The sequence below is a fragment of the Haplochromis burtoni genome, unplaced genomic scaffold (assembly GCF_018398535.1).
Source record: "Haplochromis burtoni strain Fernald_Lab_line unplaced genomic scaffold, NCSU_Asbu1 Contig_460, whole genome shotgun sequence".
Lineage (NCBI taxonomy): Eukaryota > Metazoa > Chordata > Actinopteri > Cichliformes > Cichlidae > Haplochromis > Haplochromis burtoni.
In genome coordinates this window covers 177268-199870 of record NW_024582821.1, presented here as the reverse complement: position 1 = coordinate 199870, position 22603 = coordinate 177268, and the positions used below count along the sequence as shown (strand labels likewise).

Here is a 22603-nt window from a genome sequence, read left to right as displayed (position 1 = left end):
GTGTGTGTGTGTGTGTGTGTGTGTGTGTGTGTGTGTGTGTGTGTGTGTGTGTGTGTGTGTGTGTGTGTGTGTGTGTGTGTGTGAGAGAGAGAGAGAGAGAGAGAGAGACAGAATCCAGCTGCGTGGCGATCTAGCGAGCAATAGGGGAGTCAAACAGAGAAAGGCAAAGGGTCACTGTGGAATAGGAGAGGGGAGGAGGAAAAATATAAGAAAGGTGAAAGAAGGAAACAGGTTAATAAAGGGGTAGGAAAATGGGATGAAGAATGAGCACAGATGGTGAAATAAGAAGAAAAAAAAGGAACAGCAACAAAGAGGTTACGGGGAGACTCCAGCTGTCCTTTCCTTAATGCCTGGTTTCAGATCACGTTGTTCACAGTCAGGGGTTTGAGATGTTGTAAACATGACAAAGCAAAAGGGGAATGATGTTGTGGATGTAGCTGTGTGGGATTGTTAAAAGAGCAAGACAGGTTAAGTTTGTGAAAAAGTGGTGCAATTAGTTTTGAATACATGGCCACAGATTGTCTCCCTTTTTCAGACTTTTGACCTGATGGAAACCATGTGGTAACACCAAGCATGATTTTTAACCGAGCATTTTTGTTTCTCCACCGCATTTTATTCATGTTTTAGTCTGAACTCTCTTACAACTGTAGCCCTAACAACCATTTGACAAGATTTTACCCTTGTTTTAATTTCTAAAGCCTGGTCTCCTATAGCCTATCAATGTGCTTATAAAAAGATATATTCACTCTTTCTGCATTTAAGATGCCAGCTACAGATATAACTAGAGTTGAACTACTGTCCAGATAAGTTGTTTGAACTTAATGTTTAGCACATTTTACAACAAATGACTGCTAGAGGTCTGCGTTGCTTTCTGTTTATTCCTCGTTACAGTGGATAATGACTGCTTACTCAGCATGGGATTGATTACAGCTGATAACAGTCATTCAATGGGCTGATCGTTTCCTAAACAAGTGGCTAAGGCAGGGATTGTAGTCTGCTGCAGACATGGATGCAGTGACACAAAAACGGCAAGTGTGCAGACATCCACAGAGAGCCTCGTGCTCACCATTCAATTATGAAATTATTGTCATTCGTGTCCACGTGTCCAGTAAACCTGCCATACCTGCAGATGCAGAAACAATAACACATATTTCTGAACATAATGAAGCTTTAATACTGAAGGCAACAAAATGTACAGGGCTTCTCATAGGAAGCAGGGATACATTTGAGTTAAATGAACAAATGATACTCCATCGACTCCTGACAAATCCTTCAGAAAAATTTTTGGTTTGAATTCAGCAAATAATCTTATCTTTTCCTTAAAGCATTACATAATCAAGTCACCACGTTCTTGGTTTTGAAACGTGACTTCTTATCTGTCAGTTGTAGGCTGCTGTCAAGGAAGGACAGAGAGGTCAACATGTATATGAAAACCTCAGTACTCAGGGCTGTCAGGTGTGTAGCTAGTTATCACATCTACATTACAAAATGCCAGAAAAGGCTCAAGTACGCTTTTTAATAGCTAGTGTAACAGGTTAAAATAACTCACATAAAGAAAAACTGAGTAGAAATGTGTTGGCATGGTAGTGGAGTAATGGAGGGGAGAGTGGGAAAAAACTGGAAGGATGTCCTGTTTAGGTCATGTGCCTCCGAGCTTTTTACTGTGGGAAAGTGTGTTTGCTGTGTGTGTGTGCGTGTGCGTGTGTGTGTGTGTGTGTGTGTATATATATTTATGTGTGTGGCCTGGTTTGGCTGTGAGAACTTACTTCTGATGGCCCACAGCTCTTTCAAGGATATTTTGGATGTCATGTTGCTAAGGAAGGGTTTATTTAACACAGAGTAGCTGTGTTAAATAAATATGAGACTATGCAGTGCCTTTGTAGATGCACAGCAGCACGTTTTCTGCATGTGTGCACAGTATCTGTGTTTTGTGAGGGTGAAGCAGAACCTCCCTCATGGGCCCCACACAGACATGCACAAGACCTTTATCATTAATTATAAAACCAAAACATATCACATGACCTCTGCAGTGATCAGTCACACTGTCTATGTTAGATGAAAAATAGAACTATTTTGTAAACATGACATGTGCGCTCTGGGACAGGACAACAGACAACAGAGAAAAAAACAGGAAAAGAGTGGGAGCTGCTAAACACATGGAAATTTGTTTTCTCCATGCAGTATATTTCACACTTCTGGAACTGTGCACAAAAGCTCAGTTATATAGTGATAGTGATTATTAAAAGCCAACATAAAATTCATAAATAACAAATAAGCAAATAGGGGAAAAAATACACATTGTTGTTTATAGTCACCCGATTCTTTCATGCAAATACTCTGAGTTAGGATATCAAGAGTTGTGCAAAATCATAAAAGAAGGGCAACACGGGTTAGTTCATTTAAAGAAAGCGAGAGAAAGAACCTCAAACGAATAAAAATGATGACAAAACCAATAAGTTAACATGGTATTTACAGTTCGAGACGCCTCATCTCACCACACTTTACAAACGTTTTAGCATTATCTCAGCTATTCAGTGAAGCTGCAGAGATTACTGTGAGTGTGTAATGAAGTTTCATCAGCTCCTTTCTGAAAAGTCCTACAATTATATGGCACCTCTTGATAATCCATAGAAATCAGCATTGTAAACCTGGATAATCAAAATCTCAAACATCTCATAGGTTCATAAACTGTGGTTCTCTCCCTTGGGTCGAGAAAAAGTTTGACTTTGCCACTAACATTTTTTGTAATGAATTGGAAATGTGCACATTGGTTTAAACATCTCCAGGTTGACATTTAATGTCATTGATGTGATGATATTTGGACGAATCAGTTATTCTAGAGCATTATAGGCAAACTCTTACACTCTTATTTTCATGTATTCAGCTAACTAGCAACAAATTTTCTCAAGATACCATTTATATTTGGGATTTTGCTTTCCTGGTTCATCACTTTAGTTAGGTGCCTTTTTGTGCTTCAGTCATTCAAGCATAAAAAAGGTGGCTTAACAAACAAAAAGCACGTTTCTCTGAAATTGGTCAGGTTCAATGACTGAAATGAAAATGAGTGGAAAAGCAGCTGATGTCCAAAGGAAAGCTTTAAAAGACTTCAGAAACTTCCTATCCTAACTTCCTAAACAAGTTAGGAATTGATGCTTTTGTTAAACCTCTGAGTTTAAAGCTGAAAGTCTGCACTTCAGTCGATTGTTTATTCACTGTGGTGGTGTACAGACGCAAAACTGTGTCACTGTCTAACCTACAGTAAATCTTTTCCTTCTTTGGTAACCCCCAATGCAATGGACACCTGGCGAATGTCCATAGGTGGGAATGACAAAGTCACACCTGACTCATTCCTGCAGTTTATAATATTGTTGCTGAAGTAAAGTCATCAGGTCAAAACAACCCTCAGGCCACCAGGACCAGGACATGTAGATCCATGATGACGCTTTAATGATGTGTTGCACATTCACCCTAGAAAGACGCAGCGTTGGTTGTGTGGTTGGTTGCCAACTCATATACTTGTGACGTGAGCAGCGTGCCCCGAGCAACACACTGACATAATAATTAGCCACTAACTGAGCGATATCTCCTCTGTTAAACGCGTTTTTATGGATATCATTTGCAGTGTTGTCAATTTCTTTGGTAACATCAGCCAGAAACACACTCAATAGCACTTCTTTGGGGGTTATTTTTAGTCAAGAGTAGTTGATAGAAAAAAAAAATTGCCATAACACAATGCTAGAAATTGACATCAACCTTGAAAAGCCACAGTTGCTTTGTGCAATGCCAGCATTTCACCCATCACAACAGCGCACGTCTGCTTGGAAGCACGGCCCTCTCACACTTCCTACATTGCTTTTGGTCAAAATCACAGGGTCAACCCACTTCCCAGTATTCTTCTGTCAACTCTGGGAAAAAGCTTTAATATCCTTCCTGCCTCCAAGACGTTGGCTGTCGAGGCCCTGTGAAAAGGCAGTCTTAAGGGCAACAGCACCGCGTCGCATCCCTTCACCGCGGAGTGAACCATTGTCTCCTCTGTCTGTAAACTCTGATGTTTTCAGAGAACAAGAAACAAGAAATTGTTGCTTCATTTCCTGGACAGTTTCAGATGGAGTAAATATTGACAGATATATTGGCATTTGTTTGCCTCGGGTGGAGTCAACAACGATACCATGATTGTTTTGTGGCCATTCTGTTAGTCGCAGCTAGTTTTCTGCATCACAGCCCTGCAAATAAAAGATTAGACTGAGTGTCGACAGCAATGTCAACATCACTGACCATTGCCCGGTGACAGCGATGACTGCATTGTTTGACTCTGAATTTATTTACATGATGCAGTGATAAGATTTGAAACCGCACGCCGGCTTTTCTTTGTATTGTTTCAGACGTTCGCTCATAGCAGACTGTCATGGATTCAGCTGTCTGGCTTTCTTCAATCAGTTGAGATAATATTGTTGTCTTAATAAAAGAATAATGGGTCATTTTTGATGCACGTACACTCTGCTTCAGTAAACTTTCTTTGGGAACAAAATCAATGCCATGGATGGAAGAAGAAAATCTCTCTGGAAAAATAACACAATTGTTTTTCTGCTCTAAATTTGTGGCATTACGCTGTAGATGCTCTGAAGGCCCCACTTGTACACTGAATACAAGAAAATTATTGTAAAGAGTAAGACATCCATGTTTATACTGCTTAAGGCTTGTTGGTGCCATGATTACTCACAGGGATGGTTAGAGGACAGCTAGCTTCTACCCTGCTACAAGGAGGCCACTTATAGTAACGTGAAAATGAAATTTCTCACAGGCCTCTATCCAGTCCTGAGAAAATCGAAGTACACCTTTATTGCTTCCACTGAAATTAAGTGCTGAACTTACTGTTTGATGATCAGCAAGTGTGAGCACCTCTACGAGCATTCAGGTGTGTGTTAACACTTATTCCCAGGAGTGGACAACCACAACATTTCTGGAGAGTAAAGTGGAAATATTTGACCACTTTAGCAAAAACCAAACACAGTATGTCAACACAAGCACCTACCACATGCCAACTCACGGCCAAGCACAGTGGTGTAGGGATGATGATTTGGGCACTTTGCAGTCATTGTGTCAACCATGAACTCTACAGTATACCAAAGTATCAAATATAAGGCTGTCTGTCTGGCAACTAAAGCTTGGCTCATGCAACAGGATAATGATCCCAACAGTGGCGGTCCTAGCCTGTTTGGCGCCCCGGGCGAACACTCCCTCTGGTGGAGTTTAGTCTGTTACTGTTACTGTTTTTACCATGTCTCTTTGGAGCAACTGTAACCCACATTATTTCCTTAGGGATTAATGAAGTATTCTGATTCTGATTCTGATTGTTTCAGGATGACCTGCCATTATCCAATGACACATCTGCTTACCTGCATCTTTTGCTCGTTTCTCTTCCTCTTCTTTTCTATTTTTTCTAAGCTGAGGACCTGATGGCTTTGAACTTTTCTTGTCCATCTTCCATTGGTTTTAATTTTGCACTCCAGTATGAACACAAATCCCCCAACTCAAGGATCACCACAACATGATCTAACACACCTACACCTTAGTTCACAGATTCACTTTGTCTAAGGTTTATTTCTGGGATTTCACACAACCCAGGATTCAGATCATGAATACATAATGGGCTTGGATTTACAATATTATGAATGAAATGTGCTCTATCTGGAAGCAGCAGGTCTCTCCTCCCCTTTCGATGGGTTGTATGTGAGATCATCAAACTGTAAATTATAAATTTTAAATTGTTATTGATCCCTTTACCCCCAGTCCTAAAGTGTATGTTTATTTTCTTACTCTTCTTATATATATTGTTTGTTTACTTGCACTGCTGTAACTGGAGCCTCGTCGTCTCGTCTCTCTACATACTGGACTGTATATAGCAGAGATGACAATAAAGTTTACTTTGACTTCAGCAGCGAGCAGGCGCACCGAGGGCTCTCGCGCTCACTTTTCGCATATAGAATTTCAAAAAAACATCGGTGCAAATTATAAGTCTGTATCATAATGTTTTCGTGTTTGTTGTTTTGTTTTTATTGTTTTATTTTGCAAGTTGGTTATTAGATGCTGCTCCAGCCAGCCAGAGAATCCCCCGCCGCCCCGCCCTCTCCTCCCTGTGCCGCAAGCAGCAGGCGCACCTCGCAAACGGAGGGCGCCCTTACTCCCAGCAAATGAGCGATAGCAAACCGATCGGTGCCCATGAATCCGGCCCCCACCACGATGCCGCCCCGGGCAACTGCCCGTGTCGCCCGTATCAAAAACCGCTGCTGGATCCCAAGCACAACAGCTGCAAAAGGATAAGAAGGTGTGACCGAGTCAAAGTTAAGTCAAGCTGACTGAAATGCTGTGGCGAGACCTTGAGAGAGCTGTGCATAAAAGAATGCACAGAAACCTCAATGAGGTGAAGCACAGTTGCAAAGAAGAGTGGGCCAAAATTCCTCTGCAACAATGTGTGAGACTGATAAAGTCAGAGAGAAAGTGATTACGTCATGTTATTGCTGTTAAAGATGGTTCTACAAAACCCTGAATCACCGGGCAAACTTAGTTTTTAACAGGGCTGCATGTTAAATTATCACCTTAATGGTAAGAAAATTTTAGTGTCATCTGGCTCTTCTGGTATGTGCATTACTTGCTGTGCGCAGTATGAAACAATATACATAATACGGTGCACTAATGGAAAGACGAGACGCATCATTGATGTATCATACAAACCAACAGTAGTGGAAAAATTAAGTCAATGCAGAAAACTTACATTCTGTCTGAAGGCCATCAGATAGCAATAATTGTGGCTACTGAAATATTTACATTTCTATAGAAGTGTATTGAAGAGCCAATGAGCATGAAGCAGAGCTTATCACGTTTTTTGTTTTGTTTTTTGCAACCAAAATGGTGACGTAGGAAACGCTCATCTCAAGGCTTCAAAACAGATCTTCATTAACCAGTGGGTGGCCTCACAGCAGCTACACCCATACCCACCCTAAAAGACAGATGGATGGATCGTGTGGTTCATGTGTTTCGTCCATATGTTGTCATTTCAATCAGACAAAATTATATCACTTTTATTTTAAAAGTGTATTTGTTTTGCCAGTTGTAAATCTAAAATGTTTACAGTGGTAAAGCCGCTGCACACTGAAGTTAAGTGTGCGGCTTAATAAACTTGGCAAAAAACTTAATTTCATGCCTCTATGGTTTAGTGCACTTTGGATAGATCAGAGATTGGATGTGTCAGCAGCTTAGGGAATTCATGTCAGTTTTTCTGTGGTCTGTACTCCAGCTCGCTGCATACTAAAACACAAGTGTGTTCAAAATTAGGAACATCAAACTGGGACAGCATCCAAAGTTCCTACTTTTACTGGAGTTTGTATTTTTGACCTTGAAGTGTTCCTTTTATCCTAATTTCCAGCTCAATAATTTGATTCTTGGACTCTAATGAAATTGCATGATTCGCAGTTCAAAATTCTCCTTATTTTTCTTATGGCGTGCCTTGGTGCAGCCTCTCAGTTCATCCTCCAGTCATTTAAAGTCAATTTTCTTCTGATTGGCTGCTTCTCAGAGAGCGTAGATATAATCAGCAGGCAGTTGTCTTCTTATAGCTACACTATTTTTTCACTTAGATTATTTGTCTCTGTCACCCTACAGAGCAGAGAGTAGAAAGAATTGCCAGAAGCTGTGTCAGAAAGTCTGAAACCTGAGCTTTGGACTCACAGCCATTACTTGTACGTATGCTGAGCTCATTATTTGAAACTGCATACACACATTCAGACACCTTTCAGATCATAGATGACACAAATATATATTTTTAAAAAGACGCATTAAATAACGAAGGCAGGTTTTATTTGGAATCTGGCGCCACACAGACGGGCGGAGCAGCCTCTGCTCAGACTGATACAACTAAAGATGGATTTATTTCACAGGAGAAAATGTATGTGGACCATGGGATCATTGACAGTGAGAGCGTGTGAAGGTAAAGGGATAAAGATTGTTAAAACAGTCAATTAAAAGAAACATTTAGAGGCAAACTAAAGAGGGAAGATTTAGTCGTGAGGCTGAGGCTTCTTAGAAATCGACTTAAATGTTTGCACTGGGTTTTGTTGTGTTAAAATCATTAAATATGCCTACACTTTGCACATCATATATTTAGGAAATAAAGACTTCAAAGACAGGCTTTTTTAGCAGTCAATAAACCGAAAGCAACATAAGTTCACCTGTTCCATCACAAATGTTTTTTAAAAAGATCACACAATAAATGATGAACCAGTTTTTTCAAGAGAAATTTGAAATTTAATGAAGGGAAGTTTTTGTTTCCACAGACAACAGCTTCAGTGAGACACAGTGTGTAGGTGCTGGCAAAGAGATGCCGCTTTAAAGACAAATAAAACAAGCAGCGTTTTGCTCGGTTTGACTCGAGGCTGGTGAGGACTGTCCAAAAATAGGCAGATGAAGCAGGTACATTAAATTAAACCCCTATCGAAAAGAATTCAGTTCGACGCATCGTGGTGTATGTTCACCAGAGTTGAGCAACGATGGAGAGGAGATGCACATACAGTAGAGAGCACAGGCAGAGAGCATGACTATACAATAAGAGGTCTCAGCGTCAGTCCATAGCTTGAGAACCCCTGTTTGTGAATAACAGCTGTATTTTAGTCAACAGTATCTGATAAGTTACACTGTTTTAAAACAGTCTTTTGGGGCTCAGCTACACACACAAGAAAATCAAGTCCCACAGTGTCACCTTCTCTTTGGGCAGTGTATCCTTTCCAGTGGTTAAAGTCCATTCAGATAGTCATCAACAAGCATAAACTTTGTATCTCTTGAAATGACAGTCTGGCCTTTTTCCTTTTTACCTCTTCCAACAAATCACACAGTATCATGTTAATATATTTAACAGCAATGTCCTTGGGGAGTCGTACGTCCCACCAGTTCAGAGGTCAATCACTGACTTTGATGCTTGTTGAGTGCTTTGGCCTTCGAAAGTGATACAGTGCTGTAACAAGATCAAAATTCTGTATCCATGAGGTTTAAGAATGCATCCAAGATTTGGTCATTTTTCCCGCTGGTCAAATTACCCCATGACAAATAAACAAACAAAATCCTCTGCATCTCAGAGGAACAGTTCAACCTTTTTGGGAAATGCTTATTTACGTTCTTGTCAAGAATCAGATGTGTTGTCTTAGAATAAAAAAGTTACAGCCATCTACTGGTTAGCTTAGCATAAATACAGGAAACACTCCACACGGATCCGCACAAGAACTCTACTTACAAGGCCATGCATCACTCACTACCTCACACACTTCCTTAATCCAGGCAAACTCCAGTGTCAAAGTTGTGGTTTTATTAGGTTTAACTGAATGATATGGTGTTATGTATTAATCACAACTGGATTTTGTTTTCATCCATGTTTGAGCTACACTAAGGTAACCAGCATCCACCTGTACTCACCACGCAGACATGAGAGCGGTATTATCGTTCTCTGGAAGAAAGCAATAAAACGCATCCCCTTCAGCTTCTACTTGATATGGACACATTCAACATTGAACAGTTGAATAATAGACGATCCAAAATGTGGGAAAAGTACATATAATCTACAAAAATATTAAAGAAAACACTACTTTGCTCTACCATTGGTTCCTTCATTTCTACAACAAGTTGAGGTGGTTTGCAGTGCCACTTGCAGGATAATTTGACGAACAGAAACAGTCCTCTGTGCGCTCCTGCGTTGTGTACAGTATTTACTTAGTGAAGAGACTGGGACGTTAAATTCAGTCCATTACTCCCATCTCTTCCATAGTCGTGACCTAAGCCAGGATGTCACTCCGCTTGCTGCACCAGACCACCAGGCCAATCATGGCCAAGGTGAGGAAAACGGGGATGAGGATGAGGATGGTGAGGGTGTCGTCCGGGGGATCCAACCACACCGGCTGGTCTATGGTGCAGTTGGAAAAAAAGTGCTTGTGTATGTGGATGATGTAGCGCTCCACCAGCGGATTGGGCCAGTAGCAGTCGACGATCTGGGACTTTGTCTCTGTGCAGAGGGTGAAGAGGTGGTACTCACTGAGGAGAAAGACAGGAGAAGGAAATGTAAAAGAGGAGGAGAAAGTCATGACTCTTAGTTATAAGCATGAAAATATTAAAATACATAACACAGATGGCCTCCCTCCTTCCTATCATAGCTCAGAAGTACATTACTTATTCTACTGCTGTTACTCTTAGGAGCGCACCGGCATTTAAACCCTTCTGTGGTTTAGCTAGTAATAACCTTAGCATCAGCAATTTGGTATGTAATCCATCATAGTGATTGGGTACACGCTGCTTTTTCTGGCCCACTACCTTCTCTATTTCACCAGGAGCTTTTTAAAAACTCAGAGCTCTGCTTTGACGAATACATTGAGCCATTTCTAATCCCTCGTTCTCCGTCCTGCATTCTCTATCAAAGAGGTCCAGCTTCTTTTCTCATGACACACTGAGAGCTGCTCCTATCCTCAGCAGGTGAACATTAAACCGAGCGACAGTATTCCCACGCTCCCTGCTGATCCGAAACTGATTTGTCATGTTTCGATGATGTGGATCTGACACTCTATGTTATTAAAACTTACAGACTGGCTGGTAAAAAAGACTGTGCAATGGTTCATGAACCAAGCACTATTGTTGCGGTCGCTTCTCAAAATACTGTACTAGCAACTGTGAGCTGTCATGTCATTAGCTACAGCAGTACTGCGAACAGTTTCATATTTTTGCTTCCTAATTGATGTCACTTTTATAACTATTTTCCACAAAACTTTGTTCTGTCGTTTTGGCACCACTTCTGCTTTGTTCAGATTTATTTTTAAACTGTATAATGCATTAATTATGGCATGTTATGCAATATTAGCGTGGGACTTATATAGCCTGGGGAATCATTTGAAATAACTGCACAGGTCATCAGCGATCCTAATGACGAAACTGCACTGCCAGTTACCCACTATATTAAGCTCGTGCTTAATTGTGGTTTTAATATAGAATCAGAATCTTCAGCTTGGTGTTCACCTACTGTGATGTTGGGCATTATAGTCAAACATCTCCACTTTGGTTTTGTCTGTCCAAAGAACATTCTTCCAGAAGTCTTGTAGTTTGTTCAAATACAGCTTTGCAAACCTAAGCTGTGCTGCCATGGTCTCTTTAGAGGGACTCCTGGCACCCTTTCCAAATAAGCCATACTTTGTTCAGTCTTTTTCTGGTTGTGCTGTCATGAACTTTAACATTTAATATGCTGAGGACTGCAGTCTGAATTGTAGCTCTTGGGTTTTTTGCAATATCTCTGAACATTGCACAGTCTGACCTTTGGGCGAATTTGTTGAAACACTCAGTCCTGGGAAGATTGCACCATTGCCAAAACATCTGCTCTCATAGAGGTGCTCACACTTGCTAATGATCACCGAATCAAGTGTATTTGATTAGCACCGACTGGCTGCTGCTTACCCTCATAGTTCCTGTGGAATCATGTAGTCACGTAGTGTCCAATGAATGCTTAGTAGTGCATGTGCGTGTGTGAGTGCGAGTGCATGTGATTTGAGAACATTGAAAGTCCACTGACAAAAACCGAAACACATAAACATTAGTGCTGACAGTAAATCTCTGAAATACAAGGTAACATCAGCAACATTATGTTAAACTGCTACACAGATTTACCAGCCTGCCACAGGACAACAGCCAAGAGCAGGAACAAGGGCTCATTAATGTGCTATCTAACATTTAGACCGCTTCACCCTGCTGCCCTGTTTATAGCACATATAAGTTCGGTTCTGACGTCAAGCTGCAGCCATTGTTTTCTGAATGCCCTTTGCTTAAGTGCCACAAATCAAATAAGCCCTGCTGCCTGTGTGTTTACACTGTGTATAGATGCATATAGTGCGCTGCAAGCAGGGCAAGAAGGCACCACATGTCAGATAAGACGAGTGCCCTGTCAAATCTGAACTCAGCAGCAGTATATTATTGGAGGGCCATAAGCTCATATGTTATGTTTGAAAGTTACTAACTCTTTAGAAATATCTGCAGATGCAGTTATTTTGATTAATGTGGTAAGATACTGGGAGTCATTAAGGCTTACGAAACTGATGCTTTTAAAATAAAATGTGTTTTACGCCACTGGCAGAAGAACCTGAGAACGTGATGGCAGAGAAAAGGCTTTGATGATTGGAGAAAACACAAAGGCAGAGAGTACAAGAGCTATTAGACAGAAGTGATCAAAATGCAGACTGAAACCGTAGAGAACAGCAGACTTTTGAAACTGTTCCCAGATGTAACGCACAGCAACATGTTTTTAAACTCTCATCCACATGGGATCATCGGTTACGAGGGTAGAAAAAAATAGTCTGATTCACAGCTGATGTCCCAATGATTGCATAACCATGGCGATGACTACACACAAATGTGAATACACAACATAGCCAAACACACTCACGTGTGACGATACAGATAGTTGTATACCCACATGACAGTTTTGAGACTGCAGACAGATACTGAAAATTGCTGGTAGTTGGTACCAGTTGGAGTATTTTAATGCCGAGACATAAAGCTTCACTAACTGTGTTATTCTAATTCTTTCCCTGAGATATTGTTAAGCCCCGAGAAAAATCCAGGCCCATAAATCAATTTGAACGTTTAGCTCTGAAAGGCAATAGCTTGTAATTTGTTAAGTAGTAAGGAGACTCCACATATTCACATTTCTAAATGTTGTTACAGGGTTTTTTAATATATTTAATAGTGTGTATTATTACACTCAAGACCAGGAAAGTGGGGGAAAATAGCTTCCAGTAAGTTTTAAACCATTGTAAGTTTTAAGATTTCCTGCTAACTACTTCCTCTTACTTTTTAAAACATCAGGTAGTCTCCCCAAAGCTACACAGGCTGCCAGTTGTTTGACAAAATAAAAGGTATCTCTTACATAATAATGCAATAATTATTGTAGCTTCTAAATGTCCAAAGTGAGCAATAAGTGCGGCAGAGTACCTGCAAACTCTTCATTAAACATAGTTTGAGTCACACAGCTTTCCAGTTACTGGGCTTATACAGTTGCTTAGATTTCTGTCACACTTACATGTTTCAGATCATCAAATACATTTTAATATTAGTCAAAGAAAACCTGAGTAAATAGAAAAAAGCAATCCAAAAGCACCTGTCCCTGTGTGATCAACGGCGTGTGATTTTTTTGGGAAAGGTGAGTTCAACTGTCACGCAGGCCTGATTACTGTCAGACCTGCTGAATCAAGAAATCACTTGAAAAGAACCTGTGTGACAAACTGAAGCAGGCTAAAAGCTCTTCAAAACTAAAAAAAATCTCACAAGACATCCAAAGAAACAGCTGGGAAACAAAGTCTATCAGTCTGGAAAAGGTTACAAAGCCAATTTTAAGGTTTTGGGACTTTAGTGAGCCACAGTGAGAGAAATTATCCACCAATGGAGAATAGCCGGAACGATGGTGAACCTACTAACCTAATAAAATTACTTCAACTCATCCAGGAGGGCACAAAAAACCCAGAACAACATCGAAAGAACTGCAAGCCTCACTTTCCTCAGAGTCAGAATTATACAACAGTAAGGAAGAGACTGGGCACAAATGGCGTCAAGGAGAAAAACCACTGCTCACCAAAAAGAACCCAAACGCTCGTCTCACATTTGAAAAAAACATCTTGATGATTCCTCAAGATGTTGGGGGAAATATTGTGAGGACTGATGAGACTTAAGTTCAACTTTTTGGAAGTTTTGACTCCAGTTAAATCTGGAGTAAAACTAAAAGCATTTCAGAAAAGGAACATCATAATAACAGTCGAACACGGTGGCAGTAGCGTGATGGTCTGAGGCTTCTGTGCTGCTTGGTTGACTTACTGTAATTGATGGAACCGTGAATTCTGCTCTCTGCCTGAAGGAGAATGTCCGACTATTAGTTTGTGTCATGAAGCTCAAGCACACTTGGCTTATGCAGCAGGACAATGATAAAAAACACACCAGCAAGTTGTCAAAGGACTCTAATTAACAGATTTCAATCAACTATAAAATAATAAAGTCCACCTCAGAGTGATTAAAAAAAACAAATCAACCAGGCTTTAGAGTGGTCCAGTCAAAGTCTGTACTTAAATCAAACTGAGATACTTTGACATCACCTTAAAGAGGCTGTTCAGTGTGGCTAAATTAAAAGAAATCTCCAGTGAAGATTTGGCCAAAATTCCTCCACAGTGATGTGAAAGATTCAGGTGTTTTGACACAGCATCACGTAGGTTTGGGTAGTTTTTTGTTGTGTTTTTTCCTTAAATGAAATCATCATTTAAAAACAGCATCTTGCATTTACTCAGGTTATCTATGACGGACAGTAAAAGTTATTTGATGATCTGAAACATTTAAACGTGACAAACATGAACAAAAGTAAGAAATTGTTTTTTTGTACTTTTTTCCTCGCTGCACTTCACACACATATTTAGAGCATAAGAAAACTCTTAAAATATTGCCGTTAACTATTTGTGTAATAACTTTTTTTTTCTTCCAAAGACTGGGATTTTATAATGAGGCATTTCCTTTTTCCAAAGAAAATCCCTAATATGAATTCTTTATTCCTCTGGCTCCATGAAGGATGACTCCTCTGATTAACAATAGCTCACCAGACAAAGAAAGCTGACCTTCACCATTTATATGGTCAAATACATGTAATATATGGAAAGGACATCTTTAGGAAATTAATGTTTGATTTTTTTTGGCAGCACGGTGGCACGGTGGTTAGCACTGTTGCCGCACAGCAAGAAGGTCCTGAGTTCAATTCCACCATCAGGCCGGGGTCTTTCTGTGTGGAGTTTGCATGTTCTCCCCGTGTTTGCGTGGGTTCTCTCCGGGTACTCTGGCTTCCTCCCACCATCCAAAGACATGCAGCTTGTGGGGATAGGTTAATTGGATAATACAAATTGCCACTAGGTGTGAATGTGCGAGTGAATCTGAGTGTGAATGGTTGTCTGTCCCTATGTGTAGGGTGTACCCTGCCTCTCGCCCTATGACAGCTGGGATAGGCTTCTTAATCAAGAACCTATTTTGTTATTTATGCACTGCGAAGGATCCAAAGACTGTTATTAAAGACAGGTGACTGATCCATACTTGGACATTGTGTTGTGCAAACATCTAATGCAATGCTGTTTCAACATTCGTAAAAAAAAAACATTTTTACTGCTGAGTGGTGAATAGTTGTAGTTCTTTGGTGATTTCACAAGAGTGACAAGGTAGCTATTAAATTAAGCAAGAACTTAAAGTCTCAGTGAAACGACAGGCTTGTTCATTTTCTTCATTCAGATGTTTTTAAATCAGGAGAAAAGAGGGAAAAAGGCAAATCATAGAAATATGACAGTTACATTATTCATGTTTGAACGAAAAGAAGTGTACTCCACCACCTACACATAAAAACACCCTTTTCAGCTTAACAAGGTGCAGGAAAGGCTGTTGCTCTTTGTCCACGCTGCCTTACCACAGAGAGGTGGAGATGAGCTACTACTACCTCCACCCCCACCAAAACCTTAATAAAGAGTCAACAAAGAGCCGCCTTTGAAGTGCACAGCTGACACTTTTCCACCTGTCAAATTCATGGCAGATGTTAGAAAATTTGTTTTGTTTCTGTCTTAACACAACTTGACATTTGACTTGGACTTACATTTTGCAACTTGAGAGCTTCTTTGGTCAAAGGGGAGAAACGATGTAACAATATTTAAACAGCTTCACCTTTTCATGGACTTCAAATGAGTTTAACCGTTCCCAGTCCTCTCTCTTCACTCTCCAGAAGGCTCACAGCTGTTGGTATCAGTGGTGTGTTATGACAACATAACCCACTTAGAATAAGGTTTCCTCATCTAAATGTTCTATCGCTTATCATTAGTAGCAGCCCGGAAAACAAAAAGAAAACCTCTGATGACTTTAGAGCAGCATCTGTTCCACACAAAGACCAAACACAACGGTGAATTCATTATTAGAGGTCCAGACCATCACCGCTGTTCCTGTGTGCACAACATTAAGTCTTACAGTACGGCTTCTCCTGGAGCCGTAAACTGCTCGGGGCAGAAAATTAATATGTTATTAGAAGTAAATGATTGAAGTGCATAAATGCACGCACAGTACACACAGCCTCTCAGTGGTCTATCCATGCCCTTCTCTGTGACCTGACAAGCTTGTACTGTCTCATTTCAAACAATAACAGTTGTGCTGGCTGAGTGAGTGGCCAGCAGCAATCACTGCAGAGAGGCACGGCTCATTTGTCAAATGGAGGAAGCTCTGCAGGGGTCACCGCTTGTTTAAACATGAGGCTGCTCGCTCTCCGAGCTCGATCCCTGTCACCACTTTCTGGCTCCGCTCGTGTCGTCCCTCTCTCCCTCTCTCCCTCTCTCGCTTTCTCTCTCATTCTTATCGCCTACTTCCAGGCTCCAAAGTACACTGCTGCTGAGAAAGTCATTTTATCCTTCACTGTCATGTAAATGAACTGCTGTACACAAATGAATCGTCTCGTGAAATATGGACTCACACAGGAAAAGATTATGGAAAGGCAAAATAAGGCAAAGTGGTTTCATCTCTCTATCACTCTTATATGTCAGACATCACTGGCAGATCAGATTTAGGATTACAGTGACTTAGACTCTTAAAAAAATCCATTTCTACATCCTTCAGTTTAAGTGAGCACGACTGGAACAGCAACGGGTGAGCAAAATAAGAAGAAACCAGACATTACGCCACCCATCCTGCACTTCAGATTTAAAATAGCACTTGAAAGGATCTGCTAAAAAAACACTATTTAAGCTTTTTTTATTCAGAGACAACTTCCCTGATCAAAACACACAAGCTAATTATAGCCTTTAAATAATGAATTTGGCTCGTTTCCAGCCCGTGTCGTATTGTGTCTGGTTTACAGTCAGGAGTTTTCATTGTGAAACCGGTCAGAGGGTTTTGACACTGAGCCAGGGGAGCTGTTAGCTTGACTCACCATTATAACTTTAATTTAATGGATTTAGATGCAAATGATTATTTTGATCCATCCATTTCCTGCCATTTATGTGGGTTCAGGGTCGGGGGTCGGCAGCCTAAGCAGAGACCCCTAGACCTCCCTATTCCCAGCCACTTTCTCCAGCTCATCCAGGGAGACACCAAATCAAGCAGCTTTGTTGTCCTGGGTATGCACTAGGACTCCTGCCAGTACGACATGGTAGAAACATCTTATCTAGGAGCCATCCTGGACAGATGCCCGAAGCACCTCAGCTGGCTCTTCATTGTGTGGAGGAGTAGCAGCATGAATGATCAAGCTCCTCCCCATATCTCTAAGGACGAGCCCATCACAGGAATCTAATTTCAGCTGCTTGTATCCACAGTCTCCTTCTTTTGGTCACCACCCACAGCTTGTGACTGTGGGCGAGGGTAGGGTGTAGATCAACCTTCTCTTCACAACAACAGACACAACATGCACATTACTGCAGAGGCTTTACTATTCCTATTATCTCCCTTATTCACTCACTTGTAAACAAAACCTCGAGATACTTAAACTCCTCTACCTGGTGCAGCAACTCATTCCCAACACCAAGTGAGCAACAACAAAACCACATCATTGTAAAAAAGAAGAGAACAGATCCTCAACGCCTCAGCTGCACCTAGAAATTCTGTCCATAAAAGTTGAACAAAATGACAAAGGGCAGCCTGATAGAGTCCAACACCCATCAAAAAATAGTGACTGAGAGAGACCAAGTTCTTGCTACAGTTTAAAAAGAACTAGATCATCTGCAACACACAAAACAGAACCGGTCCAGTGTTTGGGTCTCCCTGAAGTTACAACACACGCTACATATTATCTTCTAGAACCACCACCCAAGTCTACCAGTCCAGAGGCACCACCCACAACTTCTGTAAGATGGTGCGACCAAGTCAGCCCCACGACATCCAGAGCCTTAAGAAACTCAGGAAGAGTTTCATAAACCCCCGGGGTTCGTTCAGGAGTTGTTTAACTGGGCCTAGACTCTGTTTTCTCTACAGAGGCTGTATCCGTGGGAATGAGGAGATCATTGAAGTCACCGCCTGGCTATGTCCTCAGGTTATGTCAGCAGCACTCTATCCCCACTGTGAGCAAATTATTAATTTAAAATGTTTCTCTTGTTAAACCAGTAAATCCACAGTTTCTAAGTTCTAAATAAAATGAAATTAAATACAGCGTTGGTTTGTTGGTTTTGGTTCTTTAGCTACTAATGGCCACATTTGTATTAAGAACATCAGCAGTCATGTTTTGCCAGTCTGTTAACTGGTGCTGAGCAGTTCATGAGAGCCGCAGTAGTGAAGCTGAACAATAATGTGAAGGAAATCCAAAAGAAAAAGCCAAAACTGTCTGACTGAGGGACTGAAGAATCCAGTTATAAGTCTTTGTGGGAGGCTTCTTTCACAACTGTCTACAAGCTACTTGTACAGCCAATTTGAATTTAAGTTAAGTTGCTTTTTAAATTAATTTCTATGTCCAATCTTCAACATGAAAAAAAAAAGTCTTCAACGGAGCACAATTTGACAAAGCCATCCTGATTTGTTAATCAGGACTCTGCAGCCAACAGCACAAATATATTTTGTTTCAGGAAAATCACCATGAAGCTCTGACAAGTCTTCCAAGAAAAACAGAGAGAAAACGATTTAAAATGGAAAACACAGGATATGACCAGTTGGTGAAGGTGGTGGCCCTTATTCCCAGAAATCTTGCCTCATATCAGTGACTCAGACCATTATTTAGACTCCGGTGTGTGTGTGTTATTATGCAAGATACCGGTCTTATAGCTGACTCCTGCGCCTTCAGCCTCTGCAGTTGTTGTAAAGGGAGGGGGGCAAAGACTGCAAGAGGTCAAAGGTCAGAGAAAGGAATGAGATGGAATAGCTGGATAAAGACAGATGCAGATGGGTGGTCAGGACTTTTTCTTTTTTTTTAAAAAAAAACACCAAAAAAAAAACAGCTCCAGCTTTGGAGGCATGCCTCCAACGGCTCTCCAACCCACAGACATTCAACCAGCTGCAGAAGGCCGAGATGGATTACAGTCTATCTGTCTGAGTGTTTTGGGGTTTTTTTTGGAAATTGGCATCAATGCACAGCTAACAGCTCACCAACTGAAATTACAAGTATACAGCACTCTGACAGGAAGAGAACAATAGTGGAGAAAAAGAGGAATGATAAAGATAAAAGCTTTAAAATGTGGGTGGCTTTTTGGTGTCCAGATGTATTTTATCATTAGCAGCTGCTTTGTGCAAAATGACAAATATCCTCTGGCATACCTTGTAAAAGCAGCTTCCAGTGCTCTTTCCGGAGAGCACATGTGCTATTTTGTCATTGTCAAATTAAGGTTGCGCTAATGTAAGGCGACACTTTCATTTACTCCAAAGATGTGCGTCCGTAGCAGAGAGTGTCCACTATTCTCAAGATCACCACTTCATTTTAGGCGAGCGGGAAGAATTTATGACCTCAGTCTTTAAAAAGAGGAAATCTTTCCTCTGTTAAGAGAAATGATAATTAATAAAGAAATCTATAATAAAAAGCACAAATTTATAGAGAGGCAAGCAATTATATAAGAGGCAGGCAAACAGGTGCAGGGCTGAATCTCCTTGGGAACATATGGGAGGAGAACAAGTGCTTAGGATGAGCCATTTGGGGATTCTACAAAAACAGATCCAGCTGCGATAAATTCCTTAACCTGCAATTAAAACTGAACTTATACTGCGTGTGTCAAAATTAATGCCTGAGATACTTGATGCACATAAGTGCACGACTATGCAGAATGCTGAAGAAATACTGGCAGACATTAAACGTGCACAGATACCCAGCATTACCACCATCAACTCACTGATTACAGGTTGATTGATATAGTTTGACACAAATATTGCAGCTCCCTCTCACTTGCTTGCAGGTCTTCAAGCAAAAGTGTCCATAATTCCTTCTTTTATATCCTCCAGTCTTTGCAGGCTCTGATCGTTTTTTTTCCTGTAACCACACTAAACTGTAGGTCATTACTAGCTGGACGGATGCTGCACAGACGTTTCTTTACCTCAGCGATGACGGCTGCAGCCCGTCTAATTTATGTTACATAAATAAAACAACAGTAGAGCTTTTTAGATCCCTTGCAGATGGTTTTTGATGTACTTTATACACTTGTGACCCTTTACTTTTTTCTTTGCTTGTTTCTACAATTTAATGGCAGTTTTGTATTAAATCAGCTTAACATCATCCAATGCTCCTCGCACAGCATATACACAACTTTGTTTTCGTTGCCAGCCTCAGATTTTATTCCCGCTAGGCTTATCAGTAGTTTCCCTTTTTCGACAGGAGTCCTTCATTGTGTCACAGCATAGGCATGTTTTTAATGGCCAGCAGGGGGCGACTTGTGCTATTGGAAAAATAAAAGAAGTCGAGCTGTAAAGAAATCTACGAGAAAATAATGCTTCTGCTCACTTGATTTATGACTTCAGTAAACATTTTCCTGATGAGTTTGGGTTTTGTGATTAAATAAAACATTGTGATCTTTTTTATAAATTCTGACCCCTTACTGTGTGGTCCAACTATAAGTATAAAGTTTCTATATTTGAAGACTTTAAATTTGTTAAAGTTAATTTATTTAGTCTTAATCTACTTTTATAAAGAATAATATTGGGGCTACAGATATCTCTGTTCCATTTGTTTGTTGCTCTCACTGTGAACTGACTTCGCCTGCAACCTGCTAACAGCCTATCAGCGTCAGTCTTCAAATGCGGTGGTACCTGATGAAGTGTGTGAGGTTACACCAGTTCTGTGGATCTATGTGAGTCATGTCCTCCTTGAATCCCTCTCCACAGACCTCCACCTCCCACTGCAGACGGGACTCGTTGCAGACTTTCCTCACCCGCGGGGGAGTGGGCTCTGTGCTGAAACTGTCGGAAGCTGAGAGGAAAGACAGCAGAAGACAAAAGTCCTGTTTTGTGTGCGTGACTTTGGAAAAACTGAACAATAACTGAGATGAAGCATGGTAAAGATGGACGCTCATGCTTGTTTGGCTTGTGTTCATGTATCGTTTATGAGCTGTCTCATGTTCTGTCATCAGCTGAACCATCACATTCAATATGTCTCATTTGAACTGTTTTTGCTGACCCAACTGTTACTGTCCTTCTTACTGATGCATGAATAGATGCTCAGATAAATGGATGGATATTCTCACCTGACAGTCCTCTCATCATCCCGACATTGACTGTAAAGAAAACCAAACAAGAACACGATTAGAATAAATTCATTTCTACACTCTCCCTGTTGTTTCTTAACTATGACCTTTGACCTTCCCCGCTTGTTGTTCCATCTTCCGCGTATGGTCACATATGTCATTGTTTTTGCTACAGAGCATGTGACCCATGTCTGGACTCTATAAGGTCATCATAGCGCTTGTTAATATTCAGCGAAAGTGAACTGTGGCGCTTTTTAAGTACACAAAGGTGAATTACATTTTTACCGTTGAGCACTCTTTTTTCTTTTTCTTTTTTCCTTTATTTCTTGAACGTTTTTGAGCGCTTTTGAACCAGTGTCTTAACAGTTATCAGTCTCACCTTTTCAAAGTTTTGAAGGAAACATATTGAATGTCAGGACCAACTTATTTGAAGACGTTGTTGTACGAAGGGCTTGACTTTAACATCACACTCCTATAAGTGGCTATGTCCAAGGCAGAGGTCAGAGGTCAGCAGCTTTTACTATGAATAGAATTATTTTTAACCAAAGTTCTGTATTCATATATGAGGTATATCGCACCATCGGCCCCTCTGGCCATCACCAGTAGGCGGTAGGTGAAGTGTCTTGCCCAAGGAGCTGGGGATCAAACCGGCAACCTTTCGGTTACGAGATGAGCTTCCCAACCCCTGGACCACGGTCGCCCGTTACAATAACAGTAACAGTAACATTACAATAACACAATGTTTTCTTGCATTTATGGTAAAAAGTAAGAAAACTTCTCTTAGTTGCTCCTTTATTTGCAAGGCGATCGATTTCACACATGTCTTTATACAAGACTGATGTAAGTCTCTCAGTTCATGTTTCCTCACAGTCTTGGGAGTCTTTTGTGTGTTGCACAAATATTTTAATCACTATGCTACGGAGGTGCTAGGATGACAGGCAGAGAAACAGGGGAATTAAATCTAATATGATGTGTAAGCCCGCTCTGAAACATGGTGGCTGTAAAGCTGTGCAGGTCGTTGTGAGTACTAGCTGTACTTGCGCAAATGACTCATATTAAACTGAGCACATTTTAGTATTACATAGAAGTTCAGGCCTGTAAACACCGAGATATCTCGCTGTTCTTGGAACATCTTTCCACATTTACTGCACATCAAGCATAAGAGTAAGCCAGCAGTGTCGGCAGTGAAAGCAAACAAATCTTCACACGTGCTCTTATTTTCTTAATTCTCCTCCACAATTTATTGTTTTCATATTTGTGCTTCAATGACTTTTCCTTAATTAAAGAAACCTATTATCATTTTCTAATATTTACCTAATGATCTTATACTCAACACACGTGGATATTATTTCGCTTTATTAGCAATGTTCCCTCTATCTTGGCATTTCCTT

The 22603-nt window shown here is 40.7% G+C and overlaps 1 protein-coding gene across 2 annotated transcripts in view; it reads right to left on the bottom strand.

Moving 5' to 3' along the window:
- Positions 1-7864: 7864 nt before the first annotated feature.
- The window catches only part of LOC102297370 (receptor activity-modifying protein 3), a 40000-nt gene continuing 25261 nt past the window's right edge, over positions 7865-22603 (bottom strand). For both annotated transcript variants that reach the window (XM_042213608.1, XM_005946003.3), the window contains exons 2-4: positions 21213-21242; positions 20779-20938; positions 7865-10071 (exon numbers count right to left, since the gene is read on the bottom strand). In XM_042213608.1, the coding sequence (XP_042069542.1) occupies positions 9816-10071; positions 20779-20938; positions 21213-21231 (435 nt within the window). In that variant the 5' untranslated portion in view covers positions 21232-21242 and the 3' untranslated portion in view covers positions 7865-9815. The remainder of the gene's footprint in view (positions 10072-20778; positions 20939-21212; positions 21243-22603) is intronic.